The following is a 21,095-nucleotide window of genomic DNA, read 5'->3' on the forward strand; positions in this document are numbered from 1 at the left end:
ATCTCATAAACCCGGTACAAATATTCTTTGGAAGCTTGATGAGCCTCTGCTGACTATTAGCCTTGAGACTTATTTATGACGATGTGTGGACCTTGGGGGAAAAGCACTTGCTTCGAAAGTGCTGTTATGAAGAGTAATTTCTTGCTCTTTTTTACTTCTTCAGAGAAAATGAGACAAAAAGGCTTTTTTTTTTTTTTTTTTTTTTTTTTAAGTTTCAGGAGAATGAACCCTATCCCCAATAGCAGAGAAGCCGTATTCCCAGCACGCAGCACAGTGTCCAGCATATTCATAATATATTGTATAAATAGCAAAGTTTTTACCTTGTTCTCTTCTGTAAAAGTCAAAGACTCATATAAGAAGTTTATTGAAGAAGTCAGTGTTCCTACATGAAAATAAGAGAGTTTTCCTGCCAGGTGTTATTATTAGTCACCTTGGCAGATGAGAAAGACAGAGGTTGCTACTCGTGTGGTGTCACCTAGCGGACGCGTCAGAAGTCATTGGAGAAGAAAGGCTCATCGCTAAGGAAAAGAGTGGAGATAAAGGCCAGCTCTCATCTTGCAACATTTTCACTGATACTGCACGGGTGCTTGTGACCCAAGTTAGCCGCTTATTAGCATTCCTTTTCGCTTGGCAGCTTCAAGGAGCAAAGAATTTTCTTATTGCACTTAATTCTAAAAGCATCATCTTTCTAACGCAGCTGTGGGAGAAGTGACAGAGCTGCAGAGGAAGGTGACTTGCTTGGGGGTTTTAATCAACAGCAGGTCTAGCGTGAATCAGCAGCATGATGCAACTGTCAAGAAACGAACGCAATCTTGGGCTGCCTTACAGCATATCTGGCAGCCAGAATGGGGAGAGCCTGTGGGACTTTGTTTTGCACGTCAGATCTTACCTTGAAGATAGATTTTGAAAATTTAGGAGGTATTCAGAGGAGATAAGTTCTCTGGGTGATCAAGGGACTGAAAATCTATTGTAAAAGGAGAAGTTGAAGACGATGGAAGCAAAAGAGAGAACATTCTAAATGCTTCTAACTATTTGTATAAGTATCATCTATGTAACTCCAAGAAGTAGCTCTGAGACCATCTGTTGAAAGCCGTACAGCAAGAAATGGTAATTTGATATATAGGCAAGAGTTTTCTGGCCATCAATCCTGGAAGCATGGAATGGGCTTGCCTATACAAGTAGTGAGTTCCGCATCATTAGTAATATGTAAACAAAGATTGAATAAGGGTCTTATTAGGGTTTAGACTTTATTCACACACCGTACAAAAATTAGAAATATACACCAAGCTGCTGGTTGTGATTTTCTCTGCGAAGAGGAATTATATGTGGCTTTTATTTACTAAGTTAAACATTTTTAATTATTTAATTTTTAAACAAATAAAAAGCAGACATGGACTTTATAATCACCGGAAGTGAGAGAGTGAAGCCGACGAGGCTTCAGCTTCAGGTCCTCGGCCTTGCACAGACCCTAGTGATGTAGTTAAAAGGAATGTAGTCAACTCAAAGAGTATTTAAGATTAGTCCCTGCACATTACAATTTTAAATACCCTGAAATCTTACAGCTCATTTCTGAAAGAAATTTGATAGAGGTTCGCAAATTTTCCAACGGTTCTAAAACTTTCATTAGCAATATCACATCGTGAAGTTGAAAATCACTTTTCTATGCTATCGATAATTTAAAAAAACATTACAGGTAAAAGACTGAATTCTTATTCTATTCTCTATATAGGAAATTGTAGTATACAATTGTTTTTAGAGGAAGAAATAACCAGAGATGACATGGCCAAAAGTATAGAGAACAAAAGGTATAAGGATATGTAAACAATTAATGAATATAAGTTGTTTTCTCAGTTTTGAAATGTTTGTGATATTTGTCAGTTTTTTATTTTTTTTAATTTGTGATATAATTGACATATAGCATTATATTCGTTTCAGGAGTAAAATAAATATAATGATCTGATAATGTGTATATAGCAAAATGATCACTGCAGTCAGTCCAGTTAACGTTCATTACCACACATGGAACAAAACATTTTTTTCCTGCGATGAGTGCTTTCAAGATCCACTTTTCTAGCAACTTTCAAATAAGCAATACAGTATTATTAACTATAGTCACCAAGCTGTACATTTCATCCCCATGACTTAGTCATTTTCTAACTGGAAATTTGTACCTTTTGGTACCATTTACCCATCTCACTATCCCTTCCTCCCCCACCTCTGGCAACCAGCAATCTGTTCTCTATATCCATGAACTTGGTTTTTCGTTTGTTTTTTGTTGTTGTTTTATTTTTACTTATTTATTATATTTTCATAGTTAAAGTGTGGTGAATTTTTATTCTTTTTTTAATCAAAATACAGTTGACATACAATATTATGTCAGTTTCAGGGTGTACTACATAGTGACTTGACATTTGTGCACATTATGAAATGATTGCCATGCTAAATCTAGTAACCATCTGTGCCCTACAAAGCTATTAGAATATTATTGACCATATTCCTTATGCTGTATACTACATGCCTGTGGCTTATTTATTTTCTATCTGGCCGTTAGTACCCCTTAATCTCCTATACGTAGTTCACACATAACCCCCTCCCTTATGGCAACTATCCATTTGTTTTCTGTATCTCTGAGTCTGTTTTAGTTTAGTTTAGTTTGGTTGGTTGTTTTGTTTTCTGGATTTCTCATATAAGTGAGATCATACGGTATCTAGCTTTTTCTGTCTGACATTTCGTTTAGCATAATGCACTCAAGGTCCACCCATGTTGTCAAAATGGCCAGATTTCACTCTTTTTATGGCTGAATATATATATATATATATATATATATATATATATATATATATATATATAACATTTTCCTTATTCATTCATCCATCAATGGACATTTCGTTGTTTCCATGTCTTGGCCATTGTAAACAATGCTGCAATGAATATGAGGGTGCATATATCTTTTCTAATTGGTGTTTTAATTTTCCTCAGATAAATACCTAGCAGTGGTATTGCTGGGTCAATATAGTAGCTCTATTTTTAAGTTTTTGAGAAACCTCCCTACTGTTTTCTATAGTGGTTGCACCAATTTACATGCCCACAAACCTTTTCTCAACATCCTCACCAATACTTGTGAGTTCTTGTCTGTTTGACGATGGCCATTCTAACAGGTGCGAGGTGGTATCTCATTGTGGTTTTGATTTGCATTTCCCCGATGATTAGTGATGTTGAGCATGTTTTCATATATCTGTTGGCCATCTGTGTGCCTGCTTTGGAAAATGTCAATTCAGATCTTCTGCCCATTTTTAAATCGGATTGCTTTGGCTTATTTGGTTTTTTTGCTATTGAGCTGCATGAGTTCTTTATCTATTTTGATTAACCCCTTATCAGATATATGATTTGCAAATATTTATTCCCATTCAGTAGGTTGCCTTTTCATTTTGTTGATGTCAGCTTTTAAAATGTGTAATCTATTGGGATTTCTCATTCTAAATAATTATTCTTTTCTTTTTTGGTAATTTTATATTAGTTTTCTTACAGAGACTTCCAAATTTTGTCAGTTTCAAGCCCCTTAAAATTTGACTCTGCCATCTAATAATCAGAAGAACAAAATAAAAAAATGTTAAACACAGTCCCAATTGCAGGAACTTTAGGCCCGTGCAATTAGGACTCTATGTAATGAGCTACTGTATATGCGTATTAATCCATAAAAGGCCCTGTAGACATCAGCCAAGGAACTGTCAGCATCCAGGGCCCAGTATAAGACAGCATCAGTCTCCTCCCAGCTTCGTCTCAGCATGCCTGACTGCACTCACCTGAATTACTCACCCCACGATGCAGGGCTCTGACCCTGTACATACCTGGCGTTCTCTTGCTTCTTGGCCTTTGTTCCTGTTATTCCCTTTGCACAGAATAGCTCCCTGAACGATTTTCACTCCATATCCCACCAGACTTTAAATAGAGAAAAAGTCTCTCTCTCCCTCCCCGCAAATGCTAGGTCATTTCCAGGGTTCAATAAACAATAGTTGAACAACTAAATTAAGTAAAATAATTAAATAAAGCCAACATTAACAGGGTCCTGGAGGTTGGATCAAGGTAGACATACAATTTTCTTTTTTTCAAATATTAGTTACCCAATTAATATATGCATGTATTTTATTTTATTTTTCATTAGAACAAGCTAAATTAGGAAAATCTGATTGAGCTAAAGTCCCCCTTAACAACACCCTCAATCCTGGTTCCTTCTTTTAAGGACCAAACTTATGAGTTTGGTGTCTATTTTATCAGACTTCCATTTTGTGCTTTTATGTATTATTATATGTGTATGTGTTGTATTGTTTGGAGGGAATGAGAGAGATTTTTCAAAATTAAGTGGTTTCAGAACATACCTGCCACCAGTTCCTCTAACTTAGCAATATGTTTTGGGATCTGTCAACTTTGATGCGCGTGGGCACAACTATCACTCCGTGTTTCTCCGTGGGGGAGTGATTAGCGTTCTGAGCAGGACAATTCTCAGTTGTTCAGGACTGCATCGGCCATCAGAGGGTGGTAATCATTCCTGGTGCCCCTCACAGTGTGTTGGTAGCGCCCAACCCCCTGCCTTTAGCATTTGGCAACCAACAAGCTCTTAGCTTTTCCAACTCTTTTGGTTAACTTTTAACATAATCTCATCCTATGAGCACTCACTGCACTGCACTTATCTGTCATCTCACTGTTGGTGGATATTTAGGATGGCTCCTAATTTTTATTCTCACAAACGCTCTGCAGTAGACACCTTAATTCACACTTCCTTCTGTGTACGTATGAGTGTTTCACTAATAAGCCACCAGAAGTGGAGTCGCTGGTCATGTGTGCATGTCCAGTTACACTAGATGTGCTAAGTTCCCCTCCAACTTAAACACCTGCCAACAGATGATAATATCCATGGCCCCCAAATTCTCCAGTACTTAATGCTAACCCTTCCATTTTAGCTGATCTGGTGGATTGCAAAAGTACTGCATTGTTGTTTTAATTTGCATTTTTCTGATTAATAGTGAGACTATTTGAAATACATATTTCCTCTTCTGTGAAAGACTTTCATTTTCTCTTCTGTATGTGTACATATTTTAATTTTTACTACATATGCTTTATAATCAGAAAAAAATAATGCACACTTTAAAAAATAACTTACGTATTCTTCAAGGCCTACTTAGATGTTGGGTCATTCAAAAAATGGCCTTGATCTTTTTTCCTATAACCCCCACTGGATACTTTACTCTCTCTTGGATGTAGTTTGCAAAGTACTTCTCTTACCCTCTTGACTAGATTAATGGTTTCTTGAGGCTCGGCCTGGGTTTGTGTTCCCTTTGACCTGCCTAATACAATGCCTTGCACGGATTTGAGCTTAATAGATAAAGATTTATAAAGTCAAATGATAGAAGGTAGAGAAGGTTAACTGTGGGAAAACTACCAGCTGAAAAAGACTGTATTTTCAACCTTTTACTTTTTATGTACAGTCTTGTCTTCTACAAGACTGTCTAGTCTTGTAGAAGTCTTCTTCTTGTAGAAGTCTTCTTCTTGTAGAAGTCTTCTACATCCTTACCAAAGATGGACATATTCCTGCAAAGGGTGTGTAATGTTATTTGGCTTTATAGTCAATTCCCTGGAAGATATGCTGATCTGAAGTTCCTAGGAGAAGATGCTTAACTCAGTTGAGACAGGGAGGTTAGGTATTTGTGGAAGAGTTGTTTGGGACCTGCGGGTCCTCGTTGCCCTGCAGGCCTCCGGAAGCGTAGGTGGCTGCCCGGCAGCCTCGGTCGTAGTTTGCCCAGGCCCAGGGCTCAGTGACAACTGTGACCGTGATGTTGACTCAGCCAAGTGGTGTTTCTCACCCAGAAATTCACACTCCCTGATATGTTCCAAATTAGAGCAGAGTGTGATCCTTCTTGCTTTATATTCAAGGATGTCTTATGTGTTTATGATACATAGCTACTGTTTAAAAGACTACCATAAAAAAGTTCTCAGTAAAAACTGCCGCCAAGCTAGAATGATCAGAATTCTGTAAACGCTTTAGGCAGACATCAGAACTTGTTGAAAAGAATCCCAAGGAATGTCTAAATTCTTTACATTTTAGAATTCGGTTGATCAAATTTTGTTGCTTCAGGGGACGTCCCTGGTGGTCCAGTGGTTAAGACTCTGTGCTTCCAATGCAGGGGGCGCGGGTTTGATCCCTGGTCGGGCAACTAAGATCCCACACACTGCGCGGCCTAAATAAATAAACAAATAAACAAATTTTATTGCTTCAAATAAGTAATCTATTGGCTCAAACTGAATGGTTTGCTGAAATGTTCATTCAAAAAATAATTATAGGCAAAATGTATTTAAGAACTTGTGACCTCGTAGAGATTTCGCTTATCAAAAGGAATTAGAATGTTGTCTGTAACCAAACCTGAAGTTTTTGATAGCCTCACTTTTAGCTCCTCCAATTGTCCTTTTTTTTAAAAAAAAAAAATATATATATAATTGACATACAACATATTAGTTTTAGGTTCCAATTGTCTTTTGTAGGAATTTCATTCCATGAAGATTTGAGCATGTCTGGGAATTAGTCCAATGAATGGGTAAAGATGTCAATGGGATTTCTTATAAAATGCTTCGCCATGCCATTGCTTTTGGCTAGCAAGTACATTTCTAACACAGGATGGAGGCATCTCTGCCCCAAAGAGGAAATGTGTTAAAGAAGCAGATATTAGGAAATGCAGATTTTAAAAAACTGGTAGCTCGGAGACGTATGTAGAAACTTCCTTCTACATTTGGTCTTACGTTTAATTTTTATTATCAGGTGAAAATACCGTGCCACAGGGAAATCCCAGTAGAATCGCTCACCCCCAGAGCAGGGGTCTTCCTTGTACACCATGCACATCTCTTTAACAGTACTTGGTTCACTGACGTTACCGATATTTGTGTCATTGCTTGTGTCCCCTTCCCCTCCACTGCCCCGGACTGTGGGTCCCTTGCAGCAGCTACTGTCCCCAGGACCTGGCTTTCTGTTACCTGCAGTAAGTTGAAAGCAATAAACAATTACATTTGAGCAACAAGAAAATCACGCCACAGAAGATACATCGCAAGTTAGGGCTTTGTGGATCTCAATGGCTTCATGACAACTCTTAATGTGTTTTGAGCCCTGCTGTTTGCCAAGCCTGTTTTGACCATTTCATATGTGTTAATGTGAGCAGGACTTACAACTGGCCTACAAGCTACAACTGTTATTAATTCTATTTTAGAGGTGAGAAAACAGAGACTCGGATTGGTTAGGTAACTTGCCCACGGTGGTACAGCTAATGAGAGGTGCCACCCAGACCGGGACTCAGGCAGATTGACTGCAGAGCCCACAATCCTCATCACCACACGGAACTCTCTCTACCAGCTCATTAAAAAGAACGGGAAAAAACTGTCATTAGGAAAAAGGAGTGAGGTGCACAACAGTGTGCCTGGAATGCTCTTATTTCCATAGAACTGCGGTAGCGGACAGGCCTGAATGCCTGAGTGCATGGGGTACCTCTCAGGAGGAAGCACAAAAAATGGTTAACGTTGGGGTCCTCTGGGGAAAGGAACAGGGGGACTGAGGATTAAGGGAGAGGAAAAAGCTTTATATTCATTATGTTTTCTTTTGAACTACGTAGATTTATTTTTTTCTACTGTGGATATATTTTACCTTTTCTGATGTGTTTCGGTTTTTATTTTTTAAGTTTTTTTTTTTTTTTTGCTACATTGGGTCTTCGTTGCTGCACGTGGGCTTTCTCTAGTTGCGGCGAGTAGGGGCTTCTCTTGATGCGGAGCACGGGCTTCAGTGGTTGTGGCACGTGGGCTCAGTAGTCGTGGCTCGCAGGCTCTAGAGCTCAGGCTCAGTCATTGTGGCTCACGGGCTCAGCTGCTCCGCGGCACGTGGGATCTTCCCAGACCAGGGCTCGAACCATTGTCCCCTGCATTGGCAGGCAGATTCTTAACCACTGCGCCACCAGGGAAGCCCTGTATTTTGTTTTTTAAAACACATACATCAGTTGGCATCTCCTTGGGACTTCCCCAGCTGTGCGGATATCTGTCAGTTTGAAGCACTATTGGATGGGGCTTGCATCTCAGCATGAAACATCTGACTTCCTTGCGCTCTACCTCATTTCCCTCATGACAACGGACTCTGGTATAACAGCTCAGCGGATAACAGCTCACTGTACTGTACATACAGTACTCTGAAAAAGGTGGTACCACACTTTCGAAAGAGAGTGTGAGAGAGAGACCAAAAGAAAGAGAGAAAGTTGGCCAAAACCCATTCTTATGGTTATTTTTGGCTTGGATTTTTTAAAACCTTTCTGTCTGCAAAGTAAAGGGTGTGTTTGTTTGCTAGGACTGCAACGACAAAATACCACAAAACGGGTGGCTTAAACAGCGGAAACTGATTATCTCACAGTTCTGGAGGCTAGATGCCCGAAATCAAGGTGTCAGTAGGGTGGGTTCCTTTGGAGAGCTGTGAAAGGGAATCTGCTCCAGCCCGCCCTCCTTGACTTGCAGATGGCCTTCTTCATGTTCACATGGCATTCTCCCTGAGTTCAAGTCTGTCTCCAGAAGGCCCCTTTTCACAAGAGGACACCAGTCCTATTGAATTAGGGCCCACCTTAATAACCTCATTATAGCTCGCTGAAGACCCTATCTCCAAATAAGGCCACATTCTGAGGTATCGGGGCTCAGCACTTCAACGGGATACAGTTCAACCCATAACGCTCTGTGATTAGCCAACTCTCTCCTTTCCCCTTCAGCCTCATCCAGCAATTTCCTCTTCCTGATGTTTTGGCTCAGAGGTAGGTCTCGGGGCTACCAGAATGGAGAATATTGCTTAGAGGGAGACCCAGTGCAGGAAGAGTCCCCCTGTGGTTCACCCTGAGTGAAGGTGCTGCTCTCTCCTCTGCAGATGGTACCATGGTAACCTCACCCGACATGCAGCCGAGGCTCTTCTCCTCTCCAATGGATGCGACGGGACCTACCTTCTGCGGGACAGCAATGAAATGACCGGCCTGTACTCTCTCTCTGTGAGGTAGGATTGCATAAGGACTCTATAAATTCAGTGGGGTCCCATCTCTTATTTATAGGGGCACTGACTTCACGGTCACACTCAGATTGCCAGAGAACCGAATTCTCTTGACTCCTGCTAGACCAGCAGGTCCGAGGATGCCAAGCTCTGAGTGGTGAGTCTGCAGAGAACATTCTTGCCCCTTCCACTGGTAGAGGAAAAAATGTTAGAGCTGGAGGAGATTTTATGAATTGTTTAATCCAGAAACTCTTGCTTGACTGATGAAGAAACTGAAAGCTGAAGTGGTAAAGTGTCTTCCACCCAATAAATCAGTGATAGGAACAGCACCAGAATCACATCCCTGAAACCTGGCCCAGTGCCCCTTTCACTATGCCTTGCTTCCTCTGGAAAATCAGAATGACTTGTGGCTGTGCCACTTTCATAATCACAAACTCAAGCGGGCAGTATGCAACTTTTAGTTTTTTTTCTGTAAATGGACTGGCTTTCTTTCTTGAATTTCCATTTCACCTATTAAGAAAGTCCATCTAGTCCCCACCAGGTATGCTCTGCTCAAAACAGTGACTGTCCAGTCCTTTTCAGGGTTTCTCTCCCATTCCCTTCCTCCCGGTTGGCCTCCCTTTCAGAGAAGGTGACCTAGTCACGTGATAATCCGGGGGACTCATTGGCTATCTGTCAGCATCTGTCACCTTGGCTTCCCCTGACACGTGGCCAGTCCTTCTGGGTTCACAGGGAGTTGCCCCTGGGTCACAATGGGGATGTGAGGACTCCGTGTCATTGCCCTCGGCCACCCAGCCAATAACCTCACACCATTATTGTTTTATTTTATTTACAAATTCTCTAAAAAACATTTTTGGGGGCTTCCCTGGTGGCGCAGTGGTTGAGAATCCGCCTGCCGATGCAGGGGACACGGGTTCGTGCCCCGGTCCGGGAGGATCCCACGTGCCGCGGAGCGGCTGGGCCCGTGAGCCATGGCCGCTGAGCCTGCGCGTCCAGAGCCTGTGCTCCGCAACGGGAGGGGCCACAACAGTGAGAGGCTCGCATATCACAAAAAAAAAAAAAAAAAAAAAAACAAACAAACAAACAAAAAAAAAACATTTTTTTATTCACTAAAAATAGAATTCTGCTTTGGGGGAAACAGGAATTGTGCTTTCTCAAATCAACAGCAAATGTTAAAATTACATTAAAGTGGTTAGATTGTTGATCCTTTATTGCATGAATCTCCCCAGATCTCAAACAAATCTGTGGAATTAATGGCTAAAAGAATGTTAACTTTTCACTTTTGTATGTCTCGCCTGAACAATTATATCATAAGCTCCTTACAAAGAGATGACATATATATTACATCTATATACAAAGTTAAAATATAAAAATTTCCATTGCAGACATTTGGAAATGCTTTAAAACATAATAACCACCAGCAAAAAGTAAGAGGAATCACAGACCAGCTCAGGAGAATGATTGTTTTTATTCACTTGGTCATTCGCTTCCTTAATAATAAATATTTCAAAGCATCCGCTCTGTGCCTACCACTTTGATAAGTGCTGTAGAAGATTCAAAGACCTTGACATCAGAAAGTGTAGCCTCACAGGGGCAATAAGACCATATGCAAATACCTTACTATAAAGTAGAGCGCTGTAAATGCCATGAAAGAAAACAAGGTAAGTGCTTGGGTTGTTGAGAAGAGAAAAGGCAAGTAACTCAAGCCGGAAGTAGCAGGCGATATTTGATAGAGTAAGTGGCATTTGAACTGAAAGTTGATCAGAAACAAAGTGGAAGAAGTCACAGGTGAAGGGAACTGTACGAGCTAAGGGACAAAGGCAGAAACTCCTAGGAGAATAGGAGGCGCTGCTGGACTACAGCAGTTCCTAAGGTGTGGTCCCCAGACCAGTAGCATCGCGGGAGAGCAGGTTAGGGATACAAATCTCAGGGCCCACCCCAGACCTACTGAATCAGGAATTCAGGGGGCGGGGCCCAGAAATCTGGGCCCTGCAGGTGATTCTGATTTCTGTTGCTTGCTAACGTTGGAGCATGCCCTGCAAGAGAGGAATAGTGGAAGTGAGGCTAGAAAGATAGGATTGGGTCAAATCAAGTGTATATATATATATATAAATTTTTAAAAATTTAATTCTCTGCCTTTTTCCAAAAATTAAGTGGAGAATGACAATATAGGAAATCTGATATTTTATTCAGCAGGGAGTGGAATAGGCACGGGAGGCAAAGGGCTGGGCTCACATAACTGATTTAGTGACAGAAGCAGAAATTGGATTGACTCCCAAACAAGTAAGGGAGGAAGGCCAGGCACAGAGAAGAATATGAGGAGGGAGTGACTTGTCATTTCTATCTTCTCTCTTCCTGCCCTTCTTAAACCCATGCCCCTTAAGAGGTTAATGTTCAAAGACTCCTTCGGCAAGTTAGAGAGCACACAGGGAGCACTGGCTCTTGTCTCTCATTAGAATGAAAAATTGAGAGCACAGCACGCGCTGCCTGAAGAAACCAGCGCTGTTTTTTAAGTGCCGGTGGTTTCAATGATTGTGTCATAACTCTCAGCTTTTAGGAGGGTTTAATGCCCTTAATGGTGATGTTAATGCCTGAGGTTACATTCCCCTTCAAAAAAGATACTCGTTTCTTAAATAATGTTTAACATTTTTTTCCCTTTTAGAGCCAAAGACTCTGTCAAACACTTCCACGTTGAATATACTGGATATTCATTTAAATTTGGCTTTAATGAATTCTCATCTTTGAAAGAGTTTGTCAAGCATTTTGCAAATCAGCCTTTGATTGGAAGTGAGACAGGTAAGCTATGAACAGATACTTGACCTGTGAGATATCGTTTCAGGATGGAGGCGGGACAAAGTGGATTTCAATTAAATAGTTGTCACTTCTATTGAATTATGTGCATACTATATGCAACTGGATATGTTTAGAAACTTGTTTTCCAATTACAGTGCCATATGCTACATTAAAAAATATATATATATATTTCAGTATATATATATATATATATATATATATATGTCAGTATGTTAGTATTATTTTTAGGAGAAAACAATGTGCGTTGTACAAAATAGGCATTTTTCTCAGAATGTGTTATTTAATGGATTGATTAAAAGTGCACATTTCTTTAAAATGACCTATTTGTTTTATAATGATATATATATACAGTAAACAAAGAAAGAACAAAGGAAAGAACAACTTTTTGATTCCTCAGAAGTTTAGGTATGAGAAGTTTGCATATTGGGGAGACCCCAAAATGATCACTCAGTTTTTGAGCATTTTAGAATGAAATGCAATTTCCCAATGATCACTGAATATTAAAAATACTGACCAGAAATTACTCTCCTGAACAATTCCTTAATTTCATCATCAAATTCTGTTTCTCTTGTCTTGGTTTCTGATAAGTTTTTACATGACACTTAAGTATGGCTGGAAATAGTTTAAAATTTCCTTTCTGGGTGGTTAGAGTCAAACCAGAAAATTCAAGTTAAAAAACAAACACACTCTCTTGGTATTTAAATTATCTAACTCATCTGTCTATACTATTTAAATAAAGTAAAAGATTTCCTCTGTATTTGTGACACAGAATCACAATTTTATATGTCCTAAATGTTGATAATTCTCAGTTAATCAAAAGTTGGACAGTTCCAAGAACCAAGCACAAGAGGAATTCAAGCCTTAACAGCAGAGTCAGTTGCTGCGAATTTGTACGCTCTCATTTTCATGGTAAACCTGGTTAGTGGGCTTGTTGTTGATCACACCGGGAGAAATGCCACCAGTGCCTTTTCCTTTTCTGCTATTTCTGTGGCCTGAATAGACCCTGATATGACTCACACAGAGTCAAGGAAAGACAAAAAGCACAGTGGAAACCACAAAATAGTTGACTTACTTTATACTGACCATACAAGGTCTTTGATAGATTATTTCAAACCGTAAAATTGAAGCAATCATCTTTTTTTTTTTCTGGTGGAAATTCTCCTAATAAATCCTGAAAATTACTTTATCATTTAACCAGCAATAATGTCTCATAAAAACAGGGCAAGTGGCAATGATTTTATTTCCATTGATTCTTTGGCCTTGGCAAGCATTTCAATGTCAAATCCCTTCCCTTCAGACTTATTTCCTACTTGTGTCCCAATCTACACTCATTTTCGTTCAATTCTTGGTCACTGGCAATGGAGAGGAGATGTTGAAGCCAAGGACTCTGTTTTGTCTACTTCAATTTTTGTCCTTCTCTGCGTCTCCCAGGTCCTGGTACAGTGTGTGGTGCTTTGGGTGAGTGAATGAATAAATGAATGAATGACTGTGAGTTGCAACTCTGTGTATCCTTCAAAGCCATTACCATTGTTACTTTCCAGCCTCCTGTTCTCTCGCCAAGCAAAATCAGCTCCCTTCTTTTAAACTCTCCCTCTAGACTCTATTTTCAGTATCTTTGGTCATTCTCCGTACTCCTCTCCAGACTTTCTCCAAGTTAGGAAAAAGTACATATTCTGCCTACTAGCAGGTTTCAAAACCCCCTTTTTTAAGAGTTATTTTGTTTTATTTTAAATTCTTTTTAATTGAAGTATAGTTGAAGTACAATACTATATGTTACAGGTGTACAGTATAGTGATTCACAATCTTTAAAAATTTTACTCCAATTATAGTCATTATAAAATATTGGCTATATTCCCTGTGCTATAGAATATATCCATGTAGCTTCTTTTAAGCACAAATAGTTTGTACCTCTTAACACCCTACCCCTATACTGTCCCTCTCCTCTTCCCCCTCCCCACTGGTAACCATTAGTTTGTTTCCTATGTCTGTGAGTCTGCTTCTTTTTTTATTATATTCACTAGTTTGCTGTATTTTTTAGATTCCACATATAAGTGATATACAGTATTTGTCTTTCTCTGACTTATTTCACTTAGTATAATGCCCTACAAATCCATCCATGTTGCTGCAAATGGCAAAATTTCATCTTTTTTATGGCTGAGTAGTATTTCATTGTGTGTGTATATGTATATACCACATCTTCTTTGAGATCAAAGTGAATGAAGTACTTTCCGGTTGAGCTTTTCTGGCTCTGATCCAATCACTAGGTGAAAGGATAACCTAAGATTGCACCAAAGTCAAGGCTCCTCAGTGTTACATTTGGGTCAATATTAAGCTTTCCAGCAAACAGATTAATCTGACTAAAGAAGGTTTGTGATTAATGCAACAGGAATTATAAAGATTTGTAATCCAGACACCTATGGTAGTTTTCTTCAAAGTGACGGAGGGTGGGTGGTGGTGATGTGTTGAATTGGGAGATTGGGATTCACATATATACACTAATATGTATAAAATGGATGACTGGGCTTCCCTGGTGGTGCAGTGGTTGAGAGTCCGCCTGCCGATGCAGGGGACGCGGGTTCGTGCCCCGGTCCGGGAAGATCCCACGTACCATGGAGCGGCTGGGCCCATGAGCCACGGCCACTGAGCCTGCGCGTCCGGAGCCTGTGCTCCACAACAGGAGAGGCCACAACAGTGAAAGGCCCGCGTACCGAAAAAAAAAAAAAAAAAAAAAAGAAAAGGATGACTAATAAGAACCTGTTGTATAAAAAAATGAATAAAATAAAATTCAAAATTTTTTTTAAAAGCTGAAAATTGCTGTAGCCTTATCCTCACTATAATTGTTATTTTATTTATTGCAATAAAACTTAGGAAACTGAGATTTTTGCTCTCCATTGCCTCTCCTCTGTTCTATTTATTACCCAGTTGGGAATTTGCTGCTATTTAAACCCCTGCTACAGACCCTGGGTGCTGATAGATACGTACTTGACAAACTGGCTTCCAGCTCTTGAGTTAGATCCCAGTAACTCTGAAATATTCGTCTTATCTATCCCTGCCAGCTAAAGGCAAAGCCAGCAAAGCTGGGAGCAAGGGGAAAAACCCATGGCATATGAGCTTCCATTATGCCCTCTGGGAGTAATAGGCCTCAGGAGACAAGATAACCTGCTGAAGCTATGATGGCTTTTAAGCCCAGATGGTCCTTGGAAGTCACAGAGTCAGCAGTGTGACCTATGAATAACAGTGAAAGGAAACTGGGATACCATCTTCTAAAAACAGATCTCTTCTTTTTTTTTTTTTTTTTTTTTGCGGTACGCGGGCCTCTCACTGTTGTGGCCTCTCCCATTGCAGAGTGCAGGCTCAGCGGCCATGGCTCACGAGCCCGCTCCGCGGCATGTGGGATCTTCCCGGACCGGGGCACGAACCCGTGTCCCCTGCATCGGCAGGCTGACTCTCAACCACTGTGCCACCAGTGAATCCCTAGATCTCTTCTTGTTCATTTAAGAATTGCCTCCTGGGGACTTCCCCGGTGGCACAGTGGTTAAGAATCTGCCTGCCAATGCAGGGGACACGGGTTTGATCCTTGGTCCGGGAAGATCCCACGTGCCGTGGAGCAACTAAGCCCTTGCACCAAAACTACTGAGCCTGCGCTCTAGAGCCCGCGAGCCACAACTACTGAAGCCCCTGTGCCTACAGCCCATGCTCCAAAACAAGAGAAGCCACCGCAATGAGAAGCTGGCGAGCAGCAATGAAGACCCAACCCAGCCAAAAAGAAAGAAAGAAAGAATTGGCTCCTGAAGAAAAGGGGACCCTCCTACACTGTTGGTGGGAGTGTAAACTGGTGCAGCCACTATGGAGAACAGTATGGAGATGCCTTAAAAACTAAAAATAGAACTACCATATGATCCAGCAGTCCTACTCCTAGGCATATAGCCAGACAAAACTATAATTCAAAAAGATACGTGCACCTCTACATTCATAGCAGCACTAGTCACAACAGCCAAGACATGGAAACAGCCTAAATATCCATCAACAGATGAATGGATAAAGAAGATGTGGTACATATATACAATGGAATATTACTCAGCCATAAAAAAGAACAAAATAATGCCATTTTGCAGCAACATGGTTGGACCTAGAGATATCACACTAAGTGAAGTAAGTCAGAAAGAGAAAGACCAATACCATATGATATCACTTATGTGTGGAAGTGAAAATATGGCACAAATGAACCTATCTATGAAACAGAAACAGACTCATAGACATAGAGAAATGACTTGTGGTTGCCAAGGGGAAGGGAGAGGGAATGGACTGGGAGTTTGGGGTTGGTAGATACAAACTATTACATTTAGAGTGGGTAAACAACAGGACCTACTGTATAGCACAGGGAACTATTTCCAATCTCCTGGGATAAACCATAATGGAAAAGAATATTTTAAAAAAGAGTATGTATACGTATACATACACATATATATATATAACTGAGTCACTTTGCTGTACAGCAGAGATTGGCTCAACACTGTACATCAATTATACATCAATTAAAAAATAGAATTGGCTCCTGCAAAACTCTAATTCAAAAAGATACATGCACCCCTGTGTTCATAGCAGCACTATTTACAATAGCCAGGACATGAAAACAAGCTAAATGTCCATCGACAGATGAATGGATAAAGAACTATTATGTATGGAAAGGATGGACAACAAGGTCCTACTGTATAGCACAGGGAACTATATTCAGTGTCCTGTGATGAACCATATGAAAAAGAATACAAAAAAGAATGTATATATATATATATATATATATATATATATATGTATGGCTGAATCACTTTGCTGTGTAGCAAAAATTAACACAACTTTGTAAATCAACTGTACTTCAATTAGAAATTCAAAAATTTAAACAATTTAAAAAGAATTGGCTTACAGTGATCAGGAGCCCTCCAGGCTGATGATTCCTTCTTCACCGTCAGATGAAGTGTAAATTCTTATTACAGTTTTTGTTCGGTTATGGATCATCAGGGGAAGCCTTTGTCTGCACGATGGATGAGGTCCTGCCAGGGTTCTGACCTCCAGATCCCCAGAATGGGAAGGACTAGAACTGGGTATTTCAGGCCACTCTGCAGACCAGCCCAGACCCACTCAGGCCAGCCTCACCCTCCAGGGCCTGGGGAGTGAGTTTATTTAAGAGAGATTTTCTCACACTCATTCACCGGCAGGAATGGTATCACCTTTGAGGGCAACAGAGAAGATGTCCAAATAAACAACCACCGTACCCTTTTGCCTTACAATTTTATATCTATTTAATGTCTTCATTAAATAGAGTGAAACCAGAATTCTTGGTCCCGGGTCATAAGAAAATATTTGCTCTCAGGATAGGTAAAAGTGTTAACCTAAAGGGATGAACACTCTTTTAAGTTTTCTTTTTCCTATTTTATTCCTATTATTTAAACTCCCAGGATTTCTGCCTCCTAAGCTAAAGAATGAAGATTTTGTAGGCGAGATCTAACCCTCCTGACAACTGTAAGATTCTATTATTATAATTTCCCCTTTCCCTTGTTGTAATCTACATTTAATCTCTCTAATCTCCATTAAAGTTTCCGTTCACTCTAATTTCTCATTATGAATACCCATAAACACTCTTCAGATATTTCTCATTCTCAAAACCCAGTCATCTCCCAAGTATATCGCAGAGATATATACAATGTACCCACTTGCTTTACCCTCTTCAAAGGCCCATTTACCTTCTAACATATTTTTAATTCACTTATTTTTTTTTAAAACCTTCACACTCATATGTAAGCTCTATGAGAAAAGGGATTTTTGTCAGTTCTTTTTCTCTGTTATGTCCCAGCACCTAAAAGAATAAATGCTAATCATCGTCCACAACATTCTGTGGTGGGTGTCCCATTACCAAAGCCCGCGTTGCAGCTTTCATGGCAGCATCGCGACTAGCAAGCTACTGACAATTAAGTTTTACTTCCAAAGTGTATACAAAGCATAGTTTGAAAATGATGATTTGCGTTGTATGTATGCTCAGTAATGATCAAATTCAGACTCTGCCTTTCATTTGTAATAGTAAGATGTTATGTAAAACTTCTATTCATATGTGTACAAGCCTTCTAAATTCAACTCAAAGAGATTTGGAAATTTGAGACTTTTTTTAGTATGAATATGTTTGGTCCATTATTAATTTTTACTGTATCTTCTTGTAACTGACTGAGTGTCATCTTGGAAAATGTAGACACCATTTATCTTTACACTTAAATGTCCAAATAGTATTAAAACCAAAATTGCCTTTCCCACTTCCTTTTATTTATATTGCAATACTTTTGTACATGAAATTGTCTTGTACAATTTATTATAGGAATTACTGTGTTGTTACTTGAATCCCCTTACTAGCATGAAAAAATATGGTATGAGTCAAGCGTGCTGTGTTTGTGCTTACCCTTTATAGTAATTGGTTCTCAATTTTGAAGATCCTATCTGGTTCTTTCTTAAATGTCAAATTTCCACTTCTCTTTTTGTTTTGATGTGGGGATTCCCAACCTTTTAATAACTGCTACAGTTGTTATTTTATTTTGTGACACCAGCCATTTTACCCAGGCAGCATTTTAAAATAATTAATTTAAAATTAATTTAAATTTGAGAATTATGTGACACGTCTGAAAATAATTGGTGACAACTTGGCATGTTGCCAAACCACAACCAAGGTCACTTCTTTAGTTTATGGTTGCCGAATCTTCTTAGTTTGTGGATGAGGTGTGTGTGAAAAAGGAAAAAGCAGGCAAGGAAGAGAATGGAAACAAATCTTTGTGGAGTTTTACTAAGTTTGAGGTACACTACGAGATATTTTCACATATACCAAGTTATGTAACCTTCTGGACCACCCACTATAATGGGTAAAGTGGTCCCATTTTCAGATGAGGAAATAAAAACTCAAAGATTTTAATTTATTTGCCCAAGCTGCACACATAGAAAGCATCAGAGCTGAGACTGGAATCCAGGCTAACTGGTTCTAAAGCATGTATGCTTTCCAATCATTTTGCTTTCTCCTGAAACTGGGGTCACAGTGACACTGAAATACAATATTGCCACATCACAGCATGGCCTTGAACGGATTTGGATGGGAAGAATCCCTGCCACATGATGTAACAGAATGCTTGTAGGATACGGCAGGCCTACGATACATGTTTTAGTCCTCAGTCTCTTTAAAACTTTTAATATTTTTGGTGTGTGATATAAAGCCACTGTTCTAAAGAATGTGACTCAATTTGAACTTCTGTCCTCGTGTTTATTGCTGTTCTTAATTTATTTACATAAATTGCCATTGGAGAAATTATACTAGGAAATCATAAAACATAAAAAAGCTGACTAGGAAACATCCCCCAAATACTTAGCCCCATCTCATTCATGCCTCTCCAGAAAGGATATAAAATAGCCTACATAATTACAGTAAAGTAAAATAAAATGTAAAGTTTAAAGAGAAGGTGGAGGAAAAGAAAAATGAGAGGCAAAAATAAAATGACATCAGGACTAAAGTATATCAAGTGGATATTGTACATTTGCAGAAACAGGACAAACATTTTGTTACTAAGCATCCTAATATTTCTTGCCCTTCAGTTGGGCCTGTGCTTTTAACTAGATGTACAGAATGTTGGATTTGGAAGGGAGCTCAGAGACCATTTCATTTCTCCTTTACAAATGAAGAAACTGAGGCCTGGTGAGACATGTTGAAGCAAAAACTCTCCCCTCCTTTCCTCAAGCTGCCTCGTAAAGAATCCACCTCTTCGAATTTTGATTTGTACATGTGATCTCTTGCCCACAATAGCCAAGAACAACATTTCACATGCTGTAGAGAGGTTCCATGGTGGTCATTATCACCAAGGCTGAGAAAAACGTATGGTAAAATGAGTAAATATGTGAACTCCCAGTTCTAACTCCAGCCTTTGCCATGTACCAGCTAACTGTGTGTCCTCGGGCAAGTTATGTGACCTCTCTGAGCTTCAGTTTCATCATCTTATAAAACTGAGCTGATGGTAATAGTTGATATCTTAATGACTTGCTGTGAAGATTGAATGAGATTAGGCATGTAAGATATTTGGAATCATTCTTAGCATGGCATAAATACTTACTCATTATTACTGTTATTTAATGAAGCCCTTTTATGGTAATTCATTCCAATAATTATATGCAAGAGCTGTATATTCTTTGGCATATCATGAAGAGTTGGTTTAGGGACAATTGGATTAGTGTTTATCAAATCTTTGTGATGTCCTCTTCAAATTTTAAGCCAGTTCCATAGTGCATTCATCTGAAAGGTAGAATCAAGTACTCCAAAAAAGTGACCTGATTTGACTTGTTTAACAGACTCTTCTTTTTCTCTGGCTAACTGGTCTGCTTTTCCTACTTCAGTATATTTCTCTTTTCCTACCTCAGTATATTTCTCTTCTCTTAATATTTTTAATATTAAAACCAATATTAAAATCCCTTCATCTATAAATGAATGTAGTTTTACTAGCCCCCTTTTATGATGAGTTCAAGTTTATTTGCAGAAAAGGTAGCAAAGAAGAAAAGAGAAAGATCTTAAATATTCTTATAAACCCCCTTAGAAAGTCACTTCCCATTGGTGGGAGGAAATGGAGGAACCCACCACGCATATGCCAGTTGGAAAGTTTGTTTTCTGAACCTGAGGGCAATAATAAAACATGGATGGATATAATCTTACTTTAATTTAATTCATAATTAACAAATACGTATTGAGTGCCAGCTATGAGCTGGGCATTGTTGGCCACTGATAACACAGTGATCAAACAGGTAGCATCCTTGCCTTCAAACATCTTACAGTCTAGGTGGGCAACCCGGCTGAGCAAGTATTGAATACGAGCTTTAGTGCATAAAAGAAATATTCTAAGCAAAAGTTTTCTTTTTAGGAACTATATGTGCCCTGCCCTACTCTTTATTTTAGATATCAAACCAACGCCTAAGGCTTGAGACTGTCCTTACTCTTTTTCTGAATTCCTGCTGGGGTACAAGATAAGGAGTCCTTCAATGCAGTCTCATAGTATTACACACTGAGTAGGTGTCCTATACGTTACAGTTCAGCCAAAGCAAATTTAAATACGTGCCTCGATCCTGCTCTGATCACTTCAAAAATATACCTCCACCAAGCATTTCTGATACCAGGTTTCATGTCAAAGGCAGGAAACAGCAGTCTCCTCCTTCATGTAGTTCAGAAACG

At 39.5% G+C, this 21,095-nt stretch overlaps 1 protein-coding gene across 1 annotated transcript in view; it reads left to right on the plus strand.

Annotated features, from left to right (window-relative positions):
* DAPP1 (dual adaptor of phosphotyrosine and 3-phosphoinositides 1) overlaps positions 1-21,095 on the plus strand; it is a 63,320-nt gene that overhangs the window by 12,108 nt on the left and 30,117 nt on the right. Inside the window, exons 2-3 of the mRNA XM_059066912.2 lie at positions 8,930-9,052; positions 11,709-11,842. Coding sequence (XP_058922895.1) covers positions 8,930-9,052; positions 11,709-11,842 — 257 coding nt within the window. The remainder of the gene's footprint in view (positions 1-8,929; positions 9,053-11,708; positions 11,843-21,095) is intronic.

Source organism: Kogia breviceps, chromosome 6, assembly GCF_026419965.1.
Source record: "Kogia breviceps isolate mKogBre1 chromosome 6, mKogBre1 haplotype 1, whole genome shotgun sequence".
NCBI classification, from domain to species: domain Eukaryota; kingdom Metazoa; phylum Chordata; class Mammalia; order Artiodactyla; family Physeteridae; genus Kogia; species Kogia breviceps.